The sequence below is a fragment of the Erinaceus europaeus genome, chromosome X (assembly GCF_950295315.1).
Source record: "Erinaceus europaeus chromosome X, mEriEur2.1, whole genome shotgun sequence".
Classification (NCBI taxonomy): Eukaryota; Metazoa; Chordata; class Mammalia; order Eulipotyphla; family Erinaceidae; genus Erinaceus; species Erinaceus europaeus.
In genome coordinates, this window is record NC_080185.1 from 36,319,697 (window position 1) to 36,343,485 (window position 23,789).

Below are 23,789 nucleotides of genomic sequence, written 5' to 3' on the forward strand. Positions count from 1 at the left end.
AATGCTGACCAGAAGTAACTAGGAAGGAGGAAATCCTTTACCCCTCTTCTAGGTTCTCAGGTTACCTTATTTCCCACATTGTCAAGACTTGTCAAAAATTCAGCTGGTAAAAGAGAACAGCAGTTTGCAGAGTCTCCACCCCAGTATAACACAGCAACATCTTTAACGGGGTGAGTTTGGAGCTGTGAGACAATAGCTTAATAACTAGCACACTGTGTAATGAGGTGTTAGATTTCCATGTCACTGTTGCTGCTGGAGCCACTCAGATATGCTTACAATTTGGATAAAACATTAATTAGAGTGGACTGTTTGCCCCAGAGGATTTCATCATTACTGAATCCAGAAGAAGCTGTTATTAGGAAACCTCAACCAGAGCTCCACTCTGTGTTTGTGGGAGTGATTTTGACTCCTCTTTTGTTGAAATATGAGTACTCAATATCCATCACCATTGTTGCCTTTTATTTAGGCTCCTGTCTGTTGCCAGCATGCTACCTTAAAATGATTCCATACACATTGTGAGTGGTCAGGTGGCCAGTCTCCAGAGTTCTGGAAGCATGAAGCCTGAGCTAGGCCATCTGTTGAGTACGTGCTGTTTTGTGTTGTACACAAGTAAGTGTGGTGGGCAAACCTGGAAACACACAGGAAGCCTACTGAAAATAGGACCAGTTAAAGCTCCCTTCTGAATGTTCATTAGGCCATCTGCTCTCATTAGTTGTCTTATCATTTGGAAATATTACAGAGATGAGAGGAAGAGAAAGAGAGAGAGAGAGAGAGAGAGAGAGAGAGAGAGAGAGAGAAAATATGTGGAATTCTAGTCTAACTTGAAATGAAATTTTGAGGACCATGATCTTGAGTTGTGATTTTTTTCCTAAGACCCATGCTCATGTATAAAATAATATATCTTCATTGTAACATTTTATGTTTTTAAACATTTTTATTATCTTCATTTATTGATTGGAGAGAGACAGTCAGAAATCAAGAGGGAAGGGGGAGATAGAGAAGGAGAAAGACAGAGAGGCACCTGCAAACTTGCTTCACCACTTGCACACAGAGCTTTTCCCCTGCAGGTGAGGACCAGGGGCCCTTAACCAGGCGCACCACCACCAGCCCCCTGTTGTAACAGTATGTAATAGTTTGAGGGTTTTTTTTCTGAAATATTGGATTGGGAAGAAAGGATAGTAGTAACTTCCAAATTAAAAACATAATCCTAGAGTCACTTATCAGTGCAACCTAGGTGTCCAACAGCAAATGGGTGACTAATTTGTGGCATATATACCACAGGATACTACTCAGCTATGAAAAATTATGAAGTCACTTTCTTTACCTTATCTTGGATGGGACTGAAGGAATCACGTTAAGTGACATAAGCCAGAAAGAGAAGGATGAATATGGGATGATCATGGGCAGAATATAGAAAGCAGAGCAGAAAGAAAAAAGAGAAAGTAAAACTTGGACTGATTTGGTGTATTGCACCAAAGCAAAGAACTCTGGGGAAGGAGAGTGGGGGTGGGGGTGGAAAAGCTTTCAGGTCCTGGTACATGATGACAAAAAAGGACCTAAGCTAGGGGTGACAGTATTTTGCAGACAACTACCATGGTGAGATGTGAAATTGTACCCATGTGTCAACAACTATACTATAAGCTATTAACCTCAAAATAAAATAAATTGATAAATAAATTCAGAACATTTCATAAAAGAACTGCAGTCATATTTCTATCCTGTAAATTGTTGTAGGTACTAAAGGGAATTGAAAGTTTGGCCTACCCTGTCAACACTATACTTTTAACAAACAGCAACAGATGTTTTTGTAACTTCTCAGCAATATATATACTGCACAGAATGATTCCAAGGTCTTCTTTTAAGTCCAAAGCTCTTCTATAAGCAAAGCCTTGGCTCTAAGGGCAGCAAAAAGCTCCACTGTCTACTGTATGAAGATTCATATATTCCTTATTCTGAATTCACTCAGAAAAGAGTCTGTTCATCTGACCTAACGTGTGATTTCAGTATATTTTGGGGCTGTTCTCTGGTTCTCTCCCCATGTTTAGATACAGATATAACTAGAATATATATATATCCCATGTGGTAGATATACAGTTGATATTTAAAAGGTTCATGTAGGGAGTCAGACGGTAGTGCAGCGGGTTAATTGCACGTGGCACGAAGCACAAGGACCAGCGTAAGGATCCCGGTTTGAACCCCCGGCTCTGCACCTGCAAGGAAGTTGCTTCACAGGCGGTGAAGCAGGTCTACAGGTGCCTATCTTTCTCTCCCCCTCTCTATCTTCCCCTCCTCTATCCATTTCTCTCTGTTTTATCTAACAATGACGACAACAACAAAAATGAAAAACAACAAGGGCAACAAAAAGGGAAAAATAAATAAATATAAATTTTTTTTAAATATCATGTAAAATTAAATTGAAATACAGAGTTTAAAAAGAAACAAGAAAGCTTGCTTGTTCTTCTCCCCACCTGCAGATGTGCTGAAAATGTTAATTTTTTTTTTTACTTTAATGATTAAAACCCAAGATACAGGGAGATATGAACAGCAAATCGGCAAGTAGCATCATGTACAATATGTTCTTCTTACAATAAAAATCAAATTTACAAACAAATTAGCTGTGGAGTCTGAAGGACATTCTGTAGTTTTCACACCGGGCCTTCATCTCCTGCTGATAGATGGCTTTGGCTGTAAATTGAAATATGGAAGTGGTTAAACATTCTGTGTATTCACAATGCCATTCCCAAAATCAAGGCCTCAGAGAGGAGATGCAAGAAAGGGTCGACAGAAACTCAGAGCAATTATGCCTGTTATTAAGATGAGGTAGTGGCAATTATACAGCAAACACATAGAGAGTATGTACGTGCTGATTGCTCTGAGAGTTTCTAAGAGCAAACTTTTATAGCACCTATCAGGCCTTGGGTGTCTAGAGGAAGTAAAGAAACCCAGCCACTCTATCAGTATTCCTTTAGACAAAGCACATGACCCTTGGAATCATTTTGAAAGGGTTACAGTTGTTTTTTTTTTTTTTTTTTGCTTAATGAGTTTGAATAAAACTTTATATAATAGAATTATTTTTTCACTATATTTTTCTTCTAAAATAACCATCCTCAAACTTCCTATTATCAGGTTCCTTTTGAATTCCTAAAAATTAGGAGAACCCAAAGAGTTTTCTTTATGTGGATGTTTTCTAACAAAATTTACCTAGTTCGATATTAAGAGTGTGTTGCTATCATTCTTTTTGTTTTTGCTACCAGAGTTACTGCTGAAGCTCAGTGTCTGTATGGCTTCACTGAATGAACAACCTTTGTTTTGACAGAGGGTGGCAAGAGAAAAAGAGAGGCAGGGAAAGGGAGAGGGATAGAGGAGAGACACTTGTAACACTTCTCCACCAATTCAAGAAATTTCCCCCCTGCACATTGGGATCAGGGGCTTGAACCTAGGCCCTTGTAGATGGTAAACTGTATGCTCTACCAGGTAAGCCACAACACAGCACCTAGATTATGATTATTTAAACACAAAGATGTACTACTTTTGTTACTAGCGGACCTCAGGTTCCCCAAAATAAAATAATGTTCTTGTCTATCCAATAGAATGAAAAGTCCCTAGGAGTGGTAGAATGGTAGGTCATAGGATGTTCATTCCCACACTTGTTTATTCTCCAAACTGTTTTCCATAGGAGCTGTAAGAGTTTGCATTGCCACCAGTAGGGTAGCAAAGTGCCTTTCTCTCCACATCCTCACCAACAATTGTCACTTCCTGTATTGTTGATGTGAGTTGTTCTGAGAGATGTGAGATGGTATCTCATCATGGTCTTGATATGCATTTCTCTACTGATATATGATGTGGCACATTTTTCGTATGTCTGCAAGCCACCTGGATGTCTTCTTTAGAGAATTGTCTTTTCAGACCTTTTGCCGATTTTAACAATATGCATGCAGTGTATAGATGGCTAAAACAAAGGGAAATAAAGACACAAAGGAAAGAAGAATGGATAACAAATATCCATTGTATAATGTGAGAACTAAGATGGTTATAGAGGTGGATGTGGGGTAGGCTGGAGGAGACACAGAATCTTGATGAGGGACATAGTAACTTACATGTATGAAAATGTTCCTGAGTCCTGCTAATTCAGTGAAACAATGTTGAATTGCTAATAAAAATATTACTATGGAGATTGTCATGATAATTTATGCACAGTTTCATTGCTGGAAATGGAAACAGCTGGAAGTAGCCATGTGACAAAAGTCAGAGAGTGGTACAAGCCCACCTCCCTGTGACAAGCCTGAGGTTTTTAACAACTGCTGAAGATAAGTTGGGGTTAGTCTGCTGAGTCATGCTCCAGGTTTCCTCTGGTCCATTAATCAAACATTAATGTTGTTTGGTGGGCTTTGGGCTGCTTGCTTTGTTTAAGATGGCTCTTGGAGCAAGAATCTCTGGGGCATGGTGTCTTTCCTTCTCTTAGCAGTGGCTTGTCAGTTCCACGGTTTTACCTAGTTATGCAGTGACCTTTTTACAGGTCCATGGAGTAGGGAAGCAGACAGTAGTCTCTCTAAGAGTTTAAGTTACCTCTAGAAAGCTCTACAGTATTCTCATGAGAAAGTATAAAAGGCAAATAGTATTGTCAGAAAAAAATGTTTCTACTTCACAGACCTCCTGAAAGAGTCTTGAGGATTTCCAAAGTCCATGAGCCAAAACAGAAATACTTTATTTCATAAGACACCATGGATTGTAAGTTACAATGTCAATTTGATAACTTTGGATGGAAGGTAGGGATAAATGCTCCATTGAATGTACATGTCAATTATAAAATACATTCTAACTTCATAAAAGTTAAAATATGAAGTGAGAAATGCACTTCTTAAAGTTAAGGAACTCCCATCCAAGTACTAATCAGGCCACACTGAATTTAGCAAGTTGGTTGGCAGTGTGTCATGCTCACACCTATCATAAGGTGATCAGAAACTGTACCCATGGGGACAACAGTCTTGTAAGTTTTCATTACCCCCAAGAAGATGATTTTTAAAAATTGAAAAACTCTGACAACAACCATTAGTCTTGGTGTATCTCTGGAAACCCAGATTTACTGACTCAAACCTACTGATGAAATGCAGTGTTTTGTAGAGTCTATTTTCAGTTTATAGTTTTTGAAATGCTTTCATGATCTGAGAATGTTATAGTCAACAAGGCACTTGTATTTTCAATCAATAAACATCTGCCCATTGTATTACCAGATGCTGGGAATACAAAAGTGAATGAGGCTACATCCCTGCCCTTGAGGGCTCATAGACTTACTGGAGTAAGTAAGTAGAAAAGCTAATAAGTATTGATACTGTGGTGGAGAGGCATTGGATCTGAATGAGTCATGAAGCTGGAATAGCAGCTTGAATTACCCAAAGATGGAGCACTGGGTATTCAAGAATGCTTGAGGTTAATCACTAAGTTTAAGCAATTAGTCATCCCCTTAACAAAGGTCTGCCCTAGAGGACTTTGCCATGTGTGCAGTCACTTTCAGACATTAATTTATTTCAATTTAATTTAATTTTGAAAGCATAGGTGATCTATCAAGAGATGTAAAACTAGAAATCTGTTCAAATAGTAGGATCCTAATGGTGTAGTCAATAGCACCAGTCAAGAATAAATCTTAATAGAAAATCATCATTGTGATTCAATTCAGTTGAGACTAGCAAATAAGCAAATAGCATAAAAGTGACATAAACAAGATAGAGGCCAGAATGTGAAATACAGATGAATAGTCTAGGACTAAGTTGGCAGGTCCATGCTGGCCTCTGGGATCCAGGATGCTGTGTTTCTGCCCTGTCATCACAGTCCTTCTATATCTCTGCCCTTCCATCCTCCTCATAGCATCTGCTAAAATTCTCACCAGTATACGCATATTGCATAATGGAGGTAGGAACAAAAGGAGGTAGGGCAGGAAGGCAGGACCATAGGACTGGTCTTCTGTGAAACTAGGAAAAATAATGAAAACTCACCTAAACACTCAACAAAATACAACCAAAATTTCTTCAGAAACTCATTAAGCCACAGACATGCATGGCCAGTGAATGGAAAAGGGATAAGGAAGAGATCCTTGGAACTCAAGAGGTCATACTTGGCTACAGCTGACTCCAAACCAGAAATGGAGCAGCTGAGCGCATTAACAGTAGCAAGAGAAGACCAAGGACAACGTTCTGGTTCTTCACTGAACCCCATCTCTCTGAGGCCACTGGCTACCAATCCAGTGCTAAGCAGAATCTAGATATAACCACTGGACAATAGGCAAGAAAATTTGTTGTCCAGCCCCAATCAATCATGTGCCTGTTGTGTGACCAAACCATATCCCTTTCTCAGTCTCTGTTTTTCCCTTATCTTACATCTGATATCTCTCAGTAGAGAGTGATTAAGTCAAAATTCTAGCTTTTATACCCCATCCTCTCTTACCTTTTTTAAAATGTTTATTTATTCATTTTTTATTTTCCCTTTTGTTGCCTTTGTTGTTTTTTATTGTTGTTGTTGATGTCATTGTTGCTGGATAGGACAGAGAGAAATGGAGAGAAGAGGAGAAGACAGAGAGGGGGAGAGAAAGATAAACACCCGCAGACCTGCTTCACTGCTTGTGAAGCGACTCCCCTGCAGGTGGAGAGCCGGGGGCTCGAACCCGGATCCTTACGCTGGTCCTTGTGCTTTGCGCCACGTGCGCTTAACCCACTGCGCTACCGCCCGGCCCCCTATTTATTCATTTATTGTTTTACCAGAATACTGCTCATCTCTGGTTTATGGTGGTGTGGGAGATTGAACCTCAGAACTTAGAGCCACAGGTATGAGAGTCTATTGGCATAGCCATTATGCTACCTCCCTCACCCCATCGCTCTTATCTTCATTTCTTATCTTATCTCTATTTCTTAATCACTAATGAGTGATTAAGTGAAAAATCTTTATATTATTGAAACCCCCACGGTCAGCTGGAAAAATAGCTCCAAGCCAACTTCCTAGCAGCAAAGAACTGTGAACTACTTTGCTTCACTTCAAGGATTGAGTTAAAGGAAAAATAACCCTTAGATTGTACAACTGTGACTTCTTAAGTAACTCACATAGCCACAAGTGAATCTAGGCAAGTGTAATCAGGGGATTAAAAAGCTGTGAAGGATAGACCCTCCAAGAGTTCTGGAGGTGTGGCAATGGAGTAGGACCCACTTCAGATCACACTCCTGATAAACTAGGAGAAAAAAAAAATGAAATTCAACAAAATACAACTAAGATCTTTCCAGAAACTTACTATGTCACAGGTGTGTACAGATGCATGTGATCAGTGGGTGGAAAGGGGGTGAGGAAGAAATTCTCCTAACCCAACAGCTGTACTTGGCTCTGAGCTGGAAATGAAGCAACTAAGCACATTACCTGGGATGAGAGAATACCAAGGATAGCACTCTGGTTCCTCATTGGAGTTCATCTCTTCAAGACCACTGGCTGTCAATACAGTGCTTGGCAGATTTAGCTACTGGACAATAGGGGAGAGAACTTGGGGTCCGTCCCCTATGTGTTGCTTCCTGTTGTGTTATCAAAACATCTACCTTTCTTAGTCACTGTTTTCTCTCTTCTCTTATCTCTCATCTCTTTTATCTTATCAGTCTTCTCAATCACAAGTAAGTGATTAAGTGAAAAATCTATATATAGTTTAAAAGCCCTCAAGGCTTTCCTGGAAGATAAATCACAGCCAAATTCCCCTCAGCTTAACAAAGCAGCAATACCAACTGCTTGCTTCATCCCAGAGACTGAGATGAAGCAAAAAAGAAACAAAAACTGTTAAAATTTACAGCTGGGAACACTTAAGTAACTCACTTAGGCACAAGTTAACCCAGGCAAGTGTGATCAGTGGATTGAAAATAGGTGACGGGGGACCCTTCAAGACTCAAGAAATTGTACTCAGCTTACAAGGGCACCATCTTGCTGTTCCAGCCGTCTACTTTTCTCCTCAATTTGAACACGAGACCCTACCTCTCACCTTCCAAAGACAGTGGTGCCAACCATTAAGATATCAGTCCACCCACTCCTGAGTCATACCAAAGGTGACTGACTTCAGAAGTGCAGGAATCAAAGACCAGAGGCTACCTCATACAATACCTACACAACAGCCCCCAGGACACAAATTTCAAAAGGAGGTTCCTTCCCATTTGGTCAAATGTTCTTTGGTAGCCTTTCAAGGCATTAATTAATATTTGTTAATTTTAAATACTTTTTATTGAAGTATAATTACTATATATCTTATGTCTCAGGTGTACATCACTATAAATTTAATATCTTTATCTTTTTATATTGAATAGAGACAGAGAGAAATTGAGGGGGGAGGGGTAAATAGGGAGAAAGACAGAGAGATGCCTGGCAGCCCTGCTTCACCACTTGTGAAGCTTCCCCCTGCAAGTGGGGACCAGGGGTTTGAACCTGGGTCCTTGCACACTGTAATGTGTGCGCTCAACCAGGTGTACCACCACCTGGTCCCCAGTATCTGTATCTTTACATTAAGTTCACCACTAAATGCTGAATCCCACCCATCGCATATAACTAATCCCTTTCACCCCATTACTCACTTCTGGCGATCACTAATTTGATTTTACAGACAAAAGTTTAGTTTTGTTCTGTTGATTGTTTTGCTTTCTCTATATGCAATATGAGAGTCAAATCACTTTGTGTTTATCTTTTTCCATCAGACTTATTTCATTAATCAATAGTACCCTTTATGTTCATCTATGTTACTTCAAATTGAAAGCTTTCCTTTTTTCCTTTTTTTTTTTTCAGTTGAGTAATAGTATCCTATACCATGTGTATGTATATACACTTTTCATCAGCTGCCAATGGGCACTCAAGTTATGTCCAATTCCTGGTTATTGTGAGTAAAGCTTCAATAAACAATGGGTGGCATATTGTTGGGGGAATGTCACAGAACTTTGCTGGTGGATACAATCTTATGATGTGTTAATTAAGTCTTTAAGAAAAATCATTTAAAAAGATAATGACAATAAAGGGGTTGCATATATCCCTTTGTTATTTTTATTTATTTATTGGATAGAGACAGCCAGACATCTAGAGGAAGGGGGTATAGAGATAGAGACAACACTGCAACACTGGTTCACCAATCGCAAAGCTTTCCCTTGGCAGATGGGGACCAGGGGCTTGAACAGGGGTCCTTGAGCATTGTAACATGTACGCTTAACCAGGTGCATCACAAACCAGACCCCATATAGCCCTTTGCATTAGTATGTTTAATAGGGGAGATGAATACCCAGAATTAAGATAACTAGATCATGTGGGATTTCTGATTTCAATTTTTTGAGCAGTCACCATGCTGCTCTTTAAAATGGCTATCCCAGTTTACTTTTCCATCAATAATGGGAGTGTTTATCTCTCTATAATCTTTGCCAGCACTTGTTTCTTATCTTTTGGATGATAACCATTTTCACAGGTGTGAAGTGATGTGTAATTGCTGTCCTGATTTACATTTCCTAATATTAACATATAATGAACATGTTTTCATGTGTACTGACCATCTCTGGTCTTCTTTGGAGAAGTATCTATTCAGTTCTCTGTCCATTATTAAGCAGGTTGTTCACTTTTTTGTTGTTGCTGCTGACTTTCAGGCATTCTGTGTATATTCGGGGTGTTAAAGCCTTGTCCAATGTGTGAAGTGCAAGTATCTTCTTCCATTCAGTAGGACAATAGCTCCTTTTGTTTAAAGTAGCTTCGTCAGTTTAAAGCGGTGAATGGTTGCACACTTCCTTTTACATCTTATTTCCTGAAACTTGATCACATAGCTACAGATAATAATGAGTAATACCAGAATGTCATCTGCTATAAGTAGCAACGTGCTCAGTTATTTTTTAATGAGAATTTCCTTCTGAGGAGGAAAAAGTGAATAGGTGACAGAGTAGTAGTCTCTGCAATGGGTATTTTAATAAGCACAATTGCAACATTTTGTTTGATACTGATATTGTCTGAGCCTCTTTAACTTTTGAAATGCTAAGAAAGTTTGGCATTCTGCAGTTATAAAGCTTGATACCTTTCAGTTTAATGGCCCCTATCGATCTCACTTTTTAAAACCAGAACTTATTAGATGACAGTATGACTACTTAAAGATTTTTTTGATGGGGGGTTGTTGTGTTTTTCTCTGGTTCCTTCACTCTCAAAACATTTTAGGAACATTGAGGTAAATGCTGCTTCATCTATAGCCTTTGTAGCCAAGTAATTCTAAAAATCAGTTCAGTTGCAACTCATGATTGTCTTGATCCTGTCTATTCATCTGCAGTGAATAATGTGACTTAAGTGCCAGTTATTCTAATTGGGCATCCATGAAGACAGACCATGCTGATGCATTTAACCAAAGGTTGAGAGGTCCTTCAGACTCTCCAGACATTATTCAGAGAAACACAAGAGTGTGGATCTGAGATAATGGGAAATAATTTGCTGCTTGACAAGGCCATGTAGTCCTGTTGTATTTCATCTTCTAATCATTTCCACTTTTTAAAGACAAGATCAATAAGAACCATCACTCTCAAAGGTGCCATCATGTTTTCCAAACACAGAAAACCAAACTTTCTCCAGACACCTTTTTGCCTCTTTTATAAATTTGAAGAAGCTCAGACAGCATCAGTGTCAAGAACTGAGGACACTATTTGAGAACTGACAAAAAGTGATGCTAACAATCCAGAGTTGTCAGCTTTTAGAAGCATGGGGAAATCAAATGTGGAGCTGGCAGGACACCTGGCAGAGAGCACTCAGTCTCATCACTATGCCTTCCCCAGGGCTGGAGTACTACTGAAGAGATAATCATAGACTTCCTGAAAATTCCTACTGAAAAGTCCTCAGAGATCAAAATCAAACAGAGTCATTCTTCAAATGAGCCATAAAGCTGGGAACATAGTGAAGGAGAGAGATTAGAAGTGCCATGTTTGGGATGGGGAGACAGACCTTTTGAGAAACAACTGCAGCCTTCAGCATAGCTGAACTTTGGAGAAAGAAATTATTAGCATTTGATGGCAATCATAAAATATAGTAACAGTAATGAAATGTTTTTGAGACTCTTATGAAAGTTAAGATCTTAAAATGGATGGAATGAGACAAAAATAGTCTCCTAAACTCTATCATGAGCAACCCCTATATACATACAGGACAATAAAGGAAATAGAGTCATCAGAAGATTGTAAACTTCATGAGAGCAGGATCCAGTTTCTCTTTGTTAGAACTGACTCCCCAGTGCCTGAGATAATACTTAAAATAGGGTGAAGAGGGAACTGGGCAGTGGCACAGCGGGTTAAGTGCATGTGGCGTGAAGAACATAGACCGGCTTAAAGATCCTGGTTCGAGCCCCTGGCTCCCCACCTGCAGGGGAGTCGCTTCACAGGCAGTGAAGCAGGTCTGCTGGTGTCTATCTTTCTCTCTCCCTCTCTGTCTTCCCCTCCTTTCTCCATTTCTCTCTGTCCTATCCAATAACAACGACAGCAATAGCAACAATGATGATAAACAAGGGCAACAAAAGGGAAAAAAATTAAAAGTTTTAAAAATAGGATAAAGAGGGGGTCAGGCGGTAGCATAGCAGGTTAAGCGCACGTAGCGCAAAGCACAAGGACCGGCATGAGGATACCAGTTCAAGCCCCCGGTTCCCCACCTGCAGGGGAGTCACTCTACAGGCGGTAAAGTAGGTCTGCAGGTGTCTGTCTTTCTCTCCTCGTCTTTGTCTTCCCCTCCTCTCTTCATTTCTCTCTGTCCTATCCAACAACAACAACATCAACAACAACTACAATAATAACTACAACAACAATAAAACAACAAGGGCAACAAAAGGGAAAATGCCAATTTTATAGCACTTAAAAGTTTATGAGATAGCCAAGGAAGAAAACCCTGCAATAGTCAGGAAAAGGACATAAAGTACACAGGCATGTCTCATAATTTTAAAATCTGACCTCAAACGAACTTTCTGTGTGCTAGGTACTGTACTAAGTGCTTTATGTACATTTTTTTCATGTTTTCTTATGATAAATTATTGAGAGGGTATCATCACTATGCCCAGTCTAGACAAGTAAATTAAGGTCTAGAGAAGTTAACTGATGTGCTTCAAGATCACAGAGCTAGTAAATAACAGACATTTGAACCCAGACAACCTTAATTCCAGAACTTTCCCTTGACCTTGTCCTTCTATTATATTTGTCACTACAGTCTTTTCCTAAGGGGAGAATATATAGCTTTCACCAGATTCTCAAAGGACTTTATAAATCAAAGCAAGTATGAGAAGTAGTTTTCTAGACACTAAGCATCATGAGAGCAGGGTCTGTGTCTAAATCAGCATGCAGATATTTGCAGATAGGTGGTTATATAATAATAATGTGTGTGTGTATATATATACATATATATACATATATATATATATATGTATCTATATATACATGGTGGTGAATAGCTAGTATTCAGATTGGTTCTTCTGTATCAGTCTGGTCTCCCATCAGCCTGTTCCCAAAATGCAGTCTAAGATTATCTAAAATATTGATGTGACCATGCAGCCCCCAACTTTCAAGACCTTCATTGACTACTCAACACTGACAGTTTAAATATATAAAGTCCTTATTATACAAGGCCCTCCCCATTTGAATTAGTCCACTTGTTCTTAACAAGAGATTTTTTTTTTTGCCTCCACAGGGAACAATCATTAGTGTGTGAAGACAGTTTTTGGTGCCACAATTTGAGGAGGGAGACATTTGTATCTAATAAATAAAACTCATATTCACTGCTGAACATCTTACAATGCACAGTACATCCCCCACAACAAAGATCCATCAGTCCACAAATGACAAGAGTGTCTTAGTATAGAAGCTTAAGCATATTCTCTGACAAATCTTTTAACTTTATTTGCCAGCATTCCTTACCCTTATTTATGCTCTAGTTATCTCATATGTTAGTGCCCTACTCCAATATAATTTCATGATTTTGTGAGATTCGTCATTCTTTTCTCTGAGATAGTTCTCACCTTACTTCAGATGCTAGCAGGATGCCGACCAGACTTCCCTGGACAGACAACCCACCAATTTGTCCTGGAGCTCCACTTCCCCAGAGCCCCACCCTACCAGGGAAAAAGAGGGGCAGGCTGGGAGTATGGATCCACCTGTCAACACCCATGTTCAGCGGGGAAGCAATTAGAAGCCAGACATTCCACCTTCTGCATCCCACAATGACCTTGGGTCCATACTCCCAGAGGGTTAAAGAATAGGAAAGCTATCAGGGGAGGGGATGGAATACGGAGTTCTGGTGGTGGGAATTTTGTGGAGTTGTATCCCTCTTATCCTATGGTTTTGTCAATGCTTCCTTTTTAGAAAGAAAGAACGAAAGAAAGAAAGAAAGAAAGAAAGAAAGAAAGAAAGAAAGAAAGAGAGAGAGAGAGGGAGAGGGGGGGAGGGAGAGAGGGAGGAAGGAAGAAAGGAAGAAAGAAAGAAAGAAGGGAGGGAGGGAGGGAGGGAGGGAGGGAAGGAAGGAAGGAAGGAAGGAAGGAAGGAAGGAAGGAAGGAAGGAGTGGTGCACTTGGTTGAGGGCACAAATTCAAGCTCCCAGTCCTCACATGCAGAGGGAGAAGCTTCACAAATGGTGAAACCGTGCTGCAAGTCTCTCTCTCCTCTCAGTTTCTGTCTCTATCCAATATAAATAAATAAATAAATAAATAAATATTTTTGAAAATTCAAAAAAAATAATTTTACATTTCTCTTCTTGGAGTATTGCTCTGGACTCACTCCTAAGTGTCCTCATGTTACCCTGGGCATACGTCAATCATTGTACTTGACCATATTAAAATCACCTGTTTGTGTATTGACCCTTCCCCATTTGAACTAATTAATATCAAGGACCTTTCATCATTTACATTTTTATTTTTAAAATGAACTATTGAGGACATGTTCATTTATAAGATTGTTGTTGTCACATGGGAATAGGATCCCCAAGGTAGGTGTCAGCAATCCTAACTCATTGCCTAATGATCATCTCCTCCCATGGTAAGACACTAAGTCCCCAACCCTCTGTCATCTCTCTCTTACCTCCCTCTGTTGATTTATTGGATGTTACTACATAAACCATTTATCTATCTGCTTTGTTCTTTATCTTCCTTTAATTTTTAAGTTCTACCTATGAATAAGATCATCTGGTGTTCATTCTTCTCCTTCTGGCTTATTCATTTCACATGATTTACCTTTATAATAGTGCCTAACACTGGATAGGTACCCACAAAGCATTGAGCTGAAAAATAACACATGATAAAAGTAAAAAGAAAATGACTTGTATCCAAATAAGCTTGATTTTCTCAGCCAAAAATAGCCTTGAAGTTGATTCATGTGGGGAAAAAATGGAGACCAGACATTGTGAGGAGACTATGAAAAAACAAGTCCACTATCTTCTTATTTTTGGCATAGGCTCTAAAAGTACATATCTTAAAATGGGCATATTGATACTTTGTCCAGTGATTGATCTGAGCATATAAAGTAAGTCCATGTAAAAAGCCTGACATGTAGTAAATACTCAATAAACAGTAGCTACTTTTATTAAAGGTTAAAATGAGTGGACCTCTAATTTTATAGACATTATTGACCAGGACCAGTACAGTGGAAGAGATAGCACCTGCATCTAATTTTTTAAAAAATTTTTTATATTTATTTATTTTCCCTTTTGTTGCCCTTGTTGTTTAACATTGTTATGGTTATTGATGTCATCATTGTTGTTGGATAGGACAGAGAAATGGAGAGAGGAAGGGAAGACAGAGAGGGGGAAAGAAAGAAAGACAGAGACCTGCAGACCTGCTTCACCGCCTGTGAAGCAACTCCCCTGCAGGTGGGGAGCCGGGGGCTCGAACCGGGTTCCTTACGCCGGCCTTTGCGTTTTGCGCCATGTGCGCTTAACCCGCTGCACTACCGCCCGACTCCCTACCTGCATCTAATTTAAAGGTACATCAATTAGAGGCAAATATTAGGTTCAAGTGGTATATATAAAAGGCAAACTTTATGAAGATATTATGTGGACACTGAAATCTGGAAAACAGTTGAAAGAGGGAACTACATTGGTAATCAAACTAGATTTTTTCTCACTCTAAATATTTGACACTTCAATCATTATTAATGTTTATATCATTTACCCAATCCTTTATGTTGTCCAAGAATGAGGAAAAGCACCGTATTGCTGCCTCATTTAACCTGTACAATAGCTGAAAGGTAGATAAACCATCATTAGACTCTCTCCCTTGTTACAAATGAGAAAGCCAGAGACACAAAGAAAGTTCCCCAATTGCCTAGGGTCACACACTAAAAAAGGAAAAATGCAGCCTTCAAACTGTTAAAGCCCAAGTCCACAAATTATGGCTTGTGTCTACAGTATGAGATTAAGCTAAGTAGTTATAGGAGTTTTCTACTTTAATACAGTCAAGGGCTCATTTTGCTTTGACACATGGATTTTCCCCTTTTGGATTCAGCTGCCATAGAGGACTTGACATCTTTAAATAAGCCATGGGACTGACTGACCTGAGCATCAAGGCCCTTGAAGGAAATTTTCTATCAGCAGAGGAAGACATATTGCTATCAAGCCTTGACATACATGCCAAGGGCTCCTCTCTGCTCAGGCTTGTTGTACAGGGAAAGTTCTTGGGCGATGAGTACTTTCCACCAGCTGCCAGATACACCAGTGACCTTTAATGCTAGTTTAGCTCAAATACATTTTGACATTTCTAAGAAATTAATGTATTTTTACAAGGTGGCGCAACTACCACAAATTAGGCCAAATGATTTGCCTGTATGCTGGATCACTAGGCAGAGGAAATTCCAGAGCATTACTGCAGCTCCTTCATCTCTTTCAAATCTGACTCACACCCCCACAAAGCAATTTTTATCCTCCGCCCCCCAAAACCAGTTAGACAAATGCTGACAGCTCAGGGGTTATGCTTCACCCCATCTCACAAACATGTAATTGTGGGATCTCTATGCAACTAATTGATGTTATCCCTGACCCCCTGAATGAGCTCCAAGTCCAGTCCACATGGCAGGTTCTGTTATGGAAATAACTTGCTAAGAAGCAAGTATTTCTACTGTGTGAACATAAGGCACTAGTTCCTTGAAAAATTACCTCTGAATGGAAGTATTTAACATGAGGAGGATATAAAAGAAACTGACAACATAAGAAGGGTGAGAAAGCCCAGTTTCTTAAAAAGGCAGACCCTAGACTACTAAGTAGCCATGCAGCTTTCATCTGAGCAGGTTTCATATACAAGCTGCCCAGCTAAATCAAATGGGAATTAAAGAGATTCTGGGTAGCTGGTAGAGAAGGTGTCTCTGAAGCACAAAGGCCATGTTAGTCACAGGAAACGGCCAGAGGGTGTCTTATTTGATGGCAAAGGAAACAAACAGACACAATAGCTAGTGTATTTTTGAGACAATATTAAATCTAATAAACAGGACACCAATAGTATTGACTGAAATCAGGTCAAGAGTCTTGGAGAATTTAACAGCTTATTTTCTAACTGTGAATGTCTATCTCAGAAACAGCCTTGACAGCAGAGACCAGAATCCAAAACATGTCCTTCTGTGACTCCTGCCAGGTGTGGGCCATCCCCGGCCTGTGCATTGGCCTCAGCTCTCAGAGTGGCAATAATTAGAACGTCATTTCTGCCAGCTTTGTTTGTTCTGGGTCACTGGCTTCAGACTTGATCAAAATGGGAGTATTGTGTTGAAATAAATGCCTTTCCTCTTCCTCAGCCAACCTCAGCTTATTTCCTGGGGGACCACACTCTGTGAGACCAATGTACACAGCTTCTGTACAGGCAAGGTCCATGGTTGTATAAGAGAGCTCCAAAGTGGGGGCACATGTCGGGGGTGGGAGTTGGTGCCCTCAGCAGCAGCAGCAGCAGGCACTCACTCTCCCTGTTGGTGGCAGGGCACTGGCATGCACTGGCCTCAGACAGATATCCTGAGGAACGCATCACAACAAACTGCTCTGGGAGCTGTTAAAGCTGGTGTTTAATGTTTAGCCAATGGCCCCGGTCTAAAAAGCTCTGTAGAACATGCATAACACAAGCTCAACTTTATACTCCATTAGCAGCCAAATTTTAACTGCTCAGAGGCATATGGTACTGACCTATGTGGAGATAGAGGTAGAGAGCACTCAGAGACATGGAGACAGAATGAGGTTGCTGGGTGTCTAGGAGAGACAGAAAAAAGAAGCTAAAAGCCCCCCAAGGGGTGCAAGAGGGGAAGTTAGAGACAACCTTTGTCTTCTTTACAGTGTCACCAATTGTCCTCCATGAAAAGGCAGAATGCCCACTTATTCACTGAGTGTAAGGCCTCTTTAATCCAGGATAACAGTGGACCTCAGAATGCAATGACAGTCCATAGCATGTTTTCAGTCATACACATTCAATAAGGAAAACAAACCTCTCCTTGTTTTACGTTCAGGGGAAAGAGTAGCTATTGATATATTACTAACAATATTTTCATTAGAATGGGGCTGAAGTTTTTGCCCTTCTCTAACCCAAGAGAAAAAGAAATAAGGTATATAATGAGTGATGGAATAGAGATGCAACATAGTTCTCTGAGAAGTACCCACTGATAAATAGTACCTATGAAGGGAATGTTAGGGAAGGCATTGGGCCAACTCTTGCACCCAGAAAGAACCATGTTTGACTAGACTTACCTGTGTATTCCTAGTGGATAACATAGCACTTGCCACAAGGCAACGCATACACACACACACACACACACACACACACACTGGCCATTTTGCTTCTGACTTTTCAACATCTCTCAACTTTCGTCATTCCCACTATTTCCATCCTAGCTCAGGCCACCAACATCCCTCATGTGGACACATCACGAACCTCTTGACTATTAACTTGCTTCCCAAAGCAACTCTTCACCCAATAAGTTGTCAACAGCAACCAGTATGATCTCTCTAGAACCCAAACATGACTATATATCATTCCACTTCTTAACTTGCCACAGGTGTTTCGCACAGCTGTTAGAATACAACAGAGCATGTATCCATCCATTAGGGATATTAGTCTTATAATATTGTCATAACAAAATGTCAAAGACCATATGAATTCAGCAAAAGAAATGCATTTCTTATAGTTCTGGAGCCTAGAATTTTCATATCAAGGTATCAGCAGGTTTGGCTTTTCCTGAAATCTCTCTGACTTGCAGATGACCAATTTCTTACTGTTTTCCCATGGGGAGAGAGAGAGAGAGAGAGAGAGAGAGAGAGAGGACACACCAAAGCATCACTCTGGCCCATGCAATGCTGGAGATTGAATGTAGGACATCATGTCTGCCATTCTGTTGTTTAAATTCGGCGGCTCTAGCTGGCCGGGCTAGCTTCACAGGCGGGTAACAGAGACGCGGAGACAACGGCTGGGCAGGGAAGCTGTATTTCTTTATTCAGGAACAACGATTCATAAACTAAGACAAACTGATCACCAAACAGAACTCTGCTGTCTCTTTGTGGCGGCGCAAGCACTGTCTCTAACTCTGCCACTCTCCAACTCTGGAACTCTGGAACTCTGGCCCTTCTCTCAGGGTTCCTAGGGGTGGGGCCAAGCGGGCCCACGAAACTAACTGGACTGATCCAATTTTCTTGGCGGGGGAGAACTAGAACAACCCAATGTAAAGCATACAACAATTCCCCCTTTTCTTTTTAACTAAATGACTACAGTATCAAGGGTGTGGGGTGAACAGAAACCTCTATCATACAGGCATTTTTTAAAAAAAAGGAACTGGCACAAACATGGAGAAACATGTAAGCAAGTAACAAGAACCGGTGTGCTGCCAAGGGAAGGCCTGAGGGGGCCATATCTTGCCTCTGTGGGCAAAACTTGATCAGCTTAAAAAAAACATTTCTTGCCTCTGGGGGGCGTACTTGTCTCGACGGACATTTGCATGGGGGTGGGGAACGGCCTAGAGTCCCAAAGGCAGCTGGCTGCAATTTACTTACTATGAAACAAAGCTTGTTATTAGTATAACCAAAGCATAATCTAACATTTATAATAGAGAAGGAATTTGAGACTTTTACATATCAACAACGTCTTTTTAACGTTTTGTTACACCCATTCAACATGGAGACACACCCTAGTTGTGCGCAGGAAAGGAAAAATCAGGCATGAGAATAATTAGCATAGCCATTGTGCGATCTACCATTTCTAATAGAGAAGGTAATGGAGAGTTTTACATATCAACAAGTCTATTTAACCTTTTGTTTAGACCAACTTAGTTAAAATATATTGATTGTTAACTAATTTTTACCTCAGACTTTAAATGTAAGTTAATTTTATCTTTATGAGAATTACGTTGAAAACCATTTTCATTTAACTTTGACTAGTAAGAATTTAGCCTTAAAGTTACTGTTTACCAAACTTTAAACATACACATAAACATGGTCATTAATACGCAAGGAGAGAAACCTTTGTTACAAAGACATGTCATTTTAAACACGAATTTAAATCTGCACTGTCTTAGTTGTTGGGGGGGTGCATTGTCCAGTGGTGGTCTCTTGGGAAGCTTCACGTCTAGGAATTGCAGGTTGCAATCTCTGCACAAATCTCTGCGTACTCCAGCTTGTCTGCCTTCAGACCGGACCGGCAGCTGGAGATCTCGTGTGCCCAGTTTCAGCAGGGAGCCCGGGGGTCCGGGAGGTCCAGGATCGTTCCAGAATTTATAGCAAGAGGGCGGGTGGGCCACCCCTGCAGAAGGCGTGGGCCTAGGTGCCCAGGGGTGGTGGCCATGATAGGCTGCCGCGGCCCTGCCCCGTGGCCCTGCCATGTCTGCTGCCCTGTTCGCAGTGGCCGAGCAGTGTGGAGGGATCACGCGTCCAGTGCCCTGCGCCACGCGGCGGAGAGCCAGCTCCTGTGGGCTGGTCTGCGTGCTGGCATTGGGCTCCTGTGTGGTGGCATCGGGCTCCTGCGTGCTGGCATCGGGCTCCTGTGTGGTGGCATCGGGCTCCTGCATGGTGGCATCAGGCTCCTGCGTGCTGGCATCGGGCTCCTGTGTGCTGGCGTCAGCCTCCTGTGGGCTGCGGGGCTGCGGGGCTGCAGGCGCGGTGCTCAGGGTTGTCTGGGCGCAGCTGGCTGGCTGGCTGTTTAACCAGATGGAAACAACAGCTCTGCGCCTCGCCTCCCGCCCGCTGGCTCTTCCTGACTCCTCTGGCTGTTTTGAGTTCACCCAAGTGAGTGGAAACCACAGAGTGGTCCAGAGATAAATGTTCCAGAAACAGCAAAACAGTCTCGTGAAGAAAGAGCAGAGGCCTTTGGAGATCTCTTCACAAGCAGAAGAGAAGGCCGTAGTGCATAGGTAGCCAAATTGTCTTTACTTATCTGAGAGATGCGCAGGTCAGGTCCACGTGGGCGCCATTTGTTGTTTAAATTCGGCGGCTCTAGCTGGCCGGGCTAGCTTCACGGGCGGGTAACAGAGACGACCAGAGACATACGGCTGGGCAGGGAAGCTGTATTTCTTTATTCAGGAACAACAATTCATAAACTAAGACAAACTAATCACCAAACAGAACTCTGCTGTCTCTTTGCGGCGGCGCAAGCACTCTCTAACTCTGCCACTCTCCAACTCTGGAACTCTGGAACTCTGGCACTTCTCTCAGGGTTCCTAGGGGTGGGGCCAAGCGGGCCCGTGAAACTAACTGGACTGATCCAATTTTCTTTGCGGGGGAGAACTAGAACAACCCAATGTAAAACATACAACACCATTCAAAATCTCTAGTCATTTTACCACCTCCCAGACTATGCAGGACCATTTTCTTTATGTATATTACAGTCCTGATGAGTCTTATTTTCCTTAATAAAACAGAAGTTTTTTTAAAAAAAAAAATTATAAAAAGGAAACCCTGACAAAATCCATAGGGTAAGAGGGGTACAACTCCACATAATTCCCACCACCAGAACTCTGTATCCCATCCCCTCCTCTGATAGCTTTCCTATTCTTTATCCCTCTGGGAGTATAAACCCAGGGTCATTATGGAGTGCAGAAGGTGGAAGGTCTGGCTTCTGTAATTGCTTCCCTGCTGAACATGGGTGTTGATAGGTTGATCCATCTCCCAGCCTGTCTCTCTTTCCCTAGTGGGGTGGGGCTCTAGGGAAGCAGAGCTCCAGGATACATTGGTTGAGTGGGGTTGTCTGCCCAGGGAAGTCTGTTGGCATCATGGTAACATCTGGAACCTGGTGGCCAAAAGAAGAGTTAACATATAAAGTCAAACAAATTGTTACTAATCATGAAACTAAAGGCTGATGAAGATTTGGGGTGTGTGTCTGTTTTGTAGATAGCCAGTAGTTCCTTTAAATTAGAGTCTCTCCCTTATGAAGTCAGTCAATCTTAATTACTTTGTCAAAGACCATATTGTCAAATATAGTCAACTGGGAGTTGGACCTGTAATATATGAATTTAAGGGTATATAATTCAGTTCATAATACCTGACCATCACCTATCTCTTGATTCTTTTTGCTTCCCACTCCCATAGCTTCAGTCTTTTTGATATAGCTGGATTATTTATAGTAACCTAGATAGGCCATAATATCTCTAATCTCTGAGATTATTAACACTCATGTTATTGGATTATTCTTCTCTTCTACTGATCACTTCAGACCCTACCTCGGTAGCATCTTTTCTCGGAAAATTCTGGCTCCCATCTACCTTAATGGGTATTTCAGCAACCCTTAGACACCCCCATCTATTGTCTCCTTCTCATAACATAGAGAGTAATTGTCTGTTGATTCTTCCAAGAACTTCATCAGACCATGAGTCATTCGAAAGTAGAAGCCGTAGCATCATATTCCTTTGAATTATCAAAGCCCATCACAAGGCTTGCCTCAAAGAAGGTACTCAGCAAATGTTCAGTGTTAAAATGAACAGAACTCTTTCTTTGTTGAAGAAAGAGGACTGTCAAGTGAAGCAGATCAAGCTAGGTGAGCACTACATTAGGATTCCAAGTCACCTGCTGATGTACTATACCTCAGCATCACCTAAAATGGGTGCCAAGTCTATACTAACAGAAGACCTCATCCTAAAGTGTGAATAAAATCTGGTTTTCCAGAAGTCTCTAAGAATTTTCTCTTCCATGCAAATGCATTGTCTAAGGGCAATGAGATTTGCATACCATTGCAAAAGGAAAGCCTGAAGCAGTGGTCCTCAAACTTGAACATGAGTCAGAATCACCTGGAAGGCTTGTCAAAACACAGATGACTAGTTTATACCCTAATTTCAGGTTCACTAAGTCTAAGTTGGATCCTGATAATTTTCAACCCTAACAAGTCCCCTAAGGATGATGTTGCTGCTGGTCCAGAAAGCACACTCTGAGAAACTCTGCTCCAGATCATTTTTCTGGAATTATTGAAAAAGGAGTATGGGGAACAGCATGATTGTTATAGAAAAATATTTTCAGGTCTGAGGCACCCAAGTTCAATCCATAGCACCATCATAACTGAGCAGTACTGGAGGGTGGGGGGAGAAGGATGAGCATTACACTGCAAATGACATAAATGGTAAGTATGTTGAGCACACCATTTCATCAGTTATTGCCACCTCAACTTTGCCAGACAACACCAATGTTGCTAAAATTCATGAAATATGAGAAACCAAAAAGCCAGTTTTCTTCTCAAAGTAATACTGTCCCTGGAAAAATACTGTAACTTAATGATGTGTGTTCTGTTCTTTGTGCAGGTGCGATTAGAGTGGCCAACGGACCTTGCAGTCAACCCCATGGACAATTCATTGTATGTCTTGGATAACAACATTGTGCTGCAAATTTCTGAGAACCGGCGTGTGCGGATCATTGCAGGGCGTCCCATTCACTGCCAGGTGCCAGGCATCGATCACTTCTTGGTCAGCAAGGTGGCAATTCACTCCACTCTGGAGTCTGCTAGGGCCATCAGTGTCTCCCACAGCGGGCTGCTCTTCATAGCTGAAACAGACGAGAGGAAAGTAAACCGCATTCAGCAAGTTACCACCAATGGGGAAATCTCCATCATGGCTGGTGCTCCCACTGACTGTGACTGCAAAATTGATCCCAACTGTGACTGTTTCTCAGGTATGACCTTTTCAGCAATTCACCAGCTCCCCCTCTCTGTTCTCAATAGAAAAAAAATGTGCAGCGGAAATGTCAAAAGGAAAACAAAAGTGTTACTTGTGAACATCAGTATGGTCTCCTGGAGAAAAGAAAGGGCTGAAAGTCAGGTAGTCTAGTATCAGGTTGTTATTCTGCAGTCGACTCACTAAGTATCTACAGAATCTTTTTGTGAGTCAATTATTCCGTTTGTTAAATAGATCTCTTGTCTCTACATGTATTCACCTTACAGTTTTGATGATAAACTAGTGTATAAAAATTGTGTTACTCCAAGACCATGATACATATATCAGATCATGATGTTATTTGTACTTTGGAGAAAGGAAAAGAAGATAAAGCCCACCTGTACTTGTTTAACCAGGGAAAAAATTCCCTCCCTTTAATCTGCTTTCCAGATTAATAACATGAACTATTTAAAACTCAAAATAACTGAGAACAGACTACTTTGAAGATGCATGGAGAAAATTAATTCCCACAATGGAGGGTTCTCAGGACATTGCTAGGCGATTTACATTGCTGTGGTGGGGACTTAATACAAAACTTTCTCTATAACCAGTAGTGCCCTTTACTTTCAATTGAAATTGGAAAAAAAAAAAAGTGTTTTTCCCTCAAAATATTGAATGGATATTCCAGATAGCAAAAAACCCTCTAAATGTCAGTAGATTAATTTGTTG

The 23,789-nt window shown here is 41.0% G+C and overlaps 1 protein-coding gene across 5 annotated transcripts in view; it reads left to right on the forward strand.

Moving 5' to 3' along the window:
• TENM1 (teneurin transmembrane protein 1) overlaps nt 1–23,789 on the forward strand; it is a 1,227,224-nt gene that overhangs the window by 1,146,953 nt on the left and 56,482 nt on the right. For all 5 annotated transcript variants that reach the window (XM_060183574.1, XM_060183578.1, XM_007524285.2 and 2 more), the window contains one exon: nt 22,713–23,079. In XM_060183574.1, the coding sequence (XP_060039557.1) occupies nt 22,713–23,079 (367 nt within the window). The remainder of the gene's footprint in view (nt 1–22,712; nt 23,080–23,789) is intronic.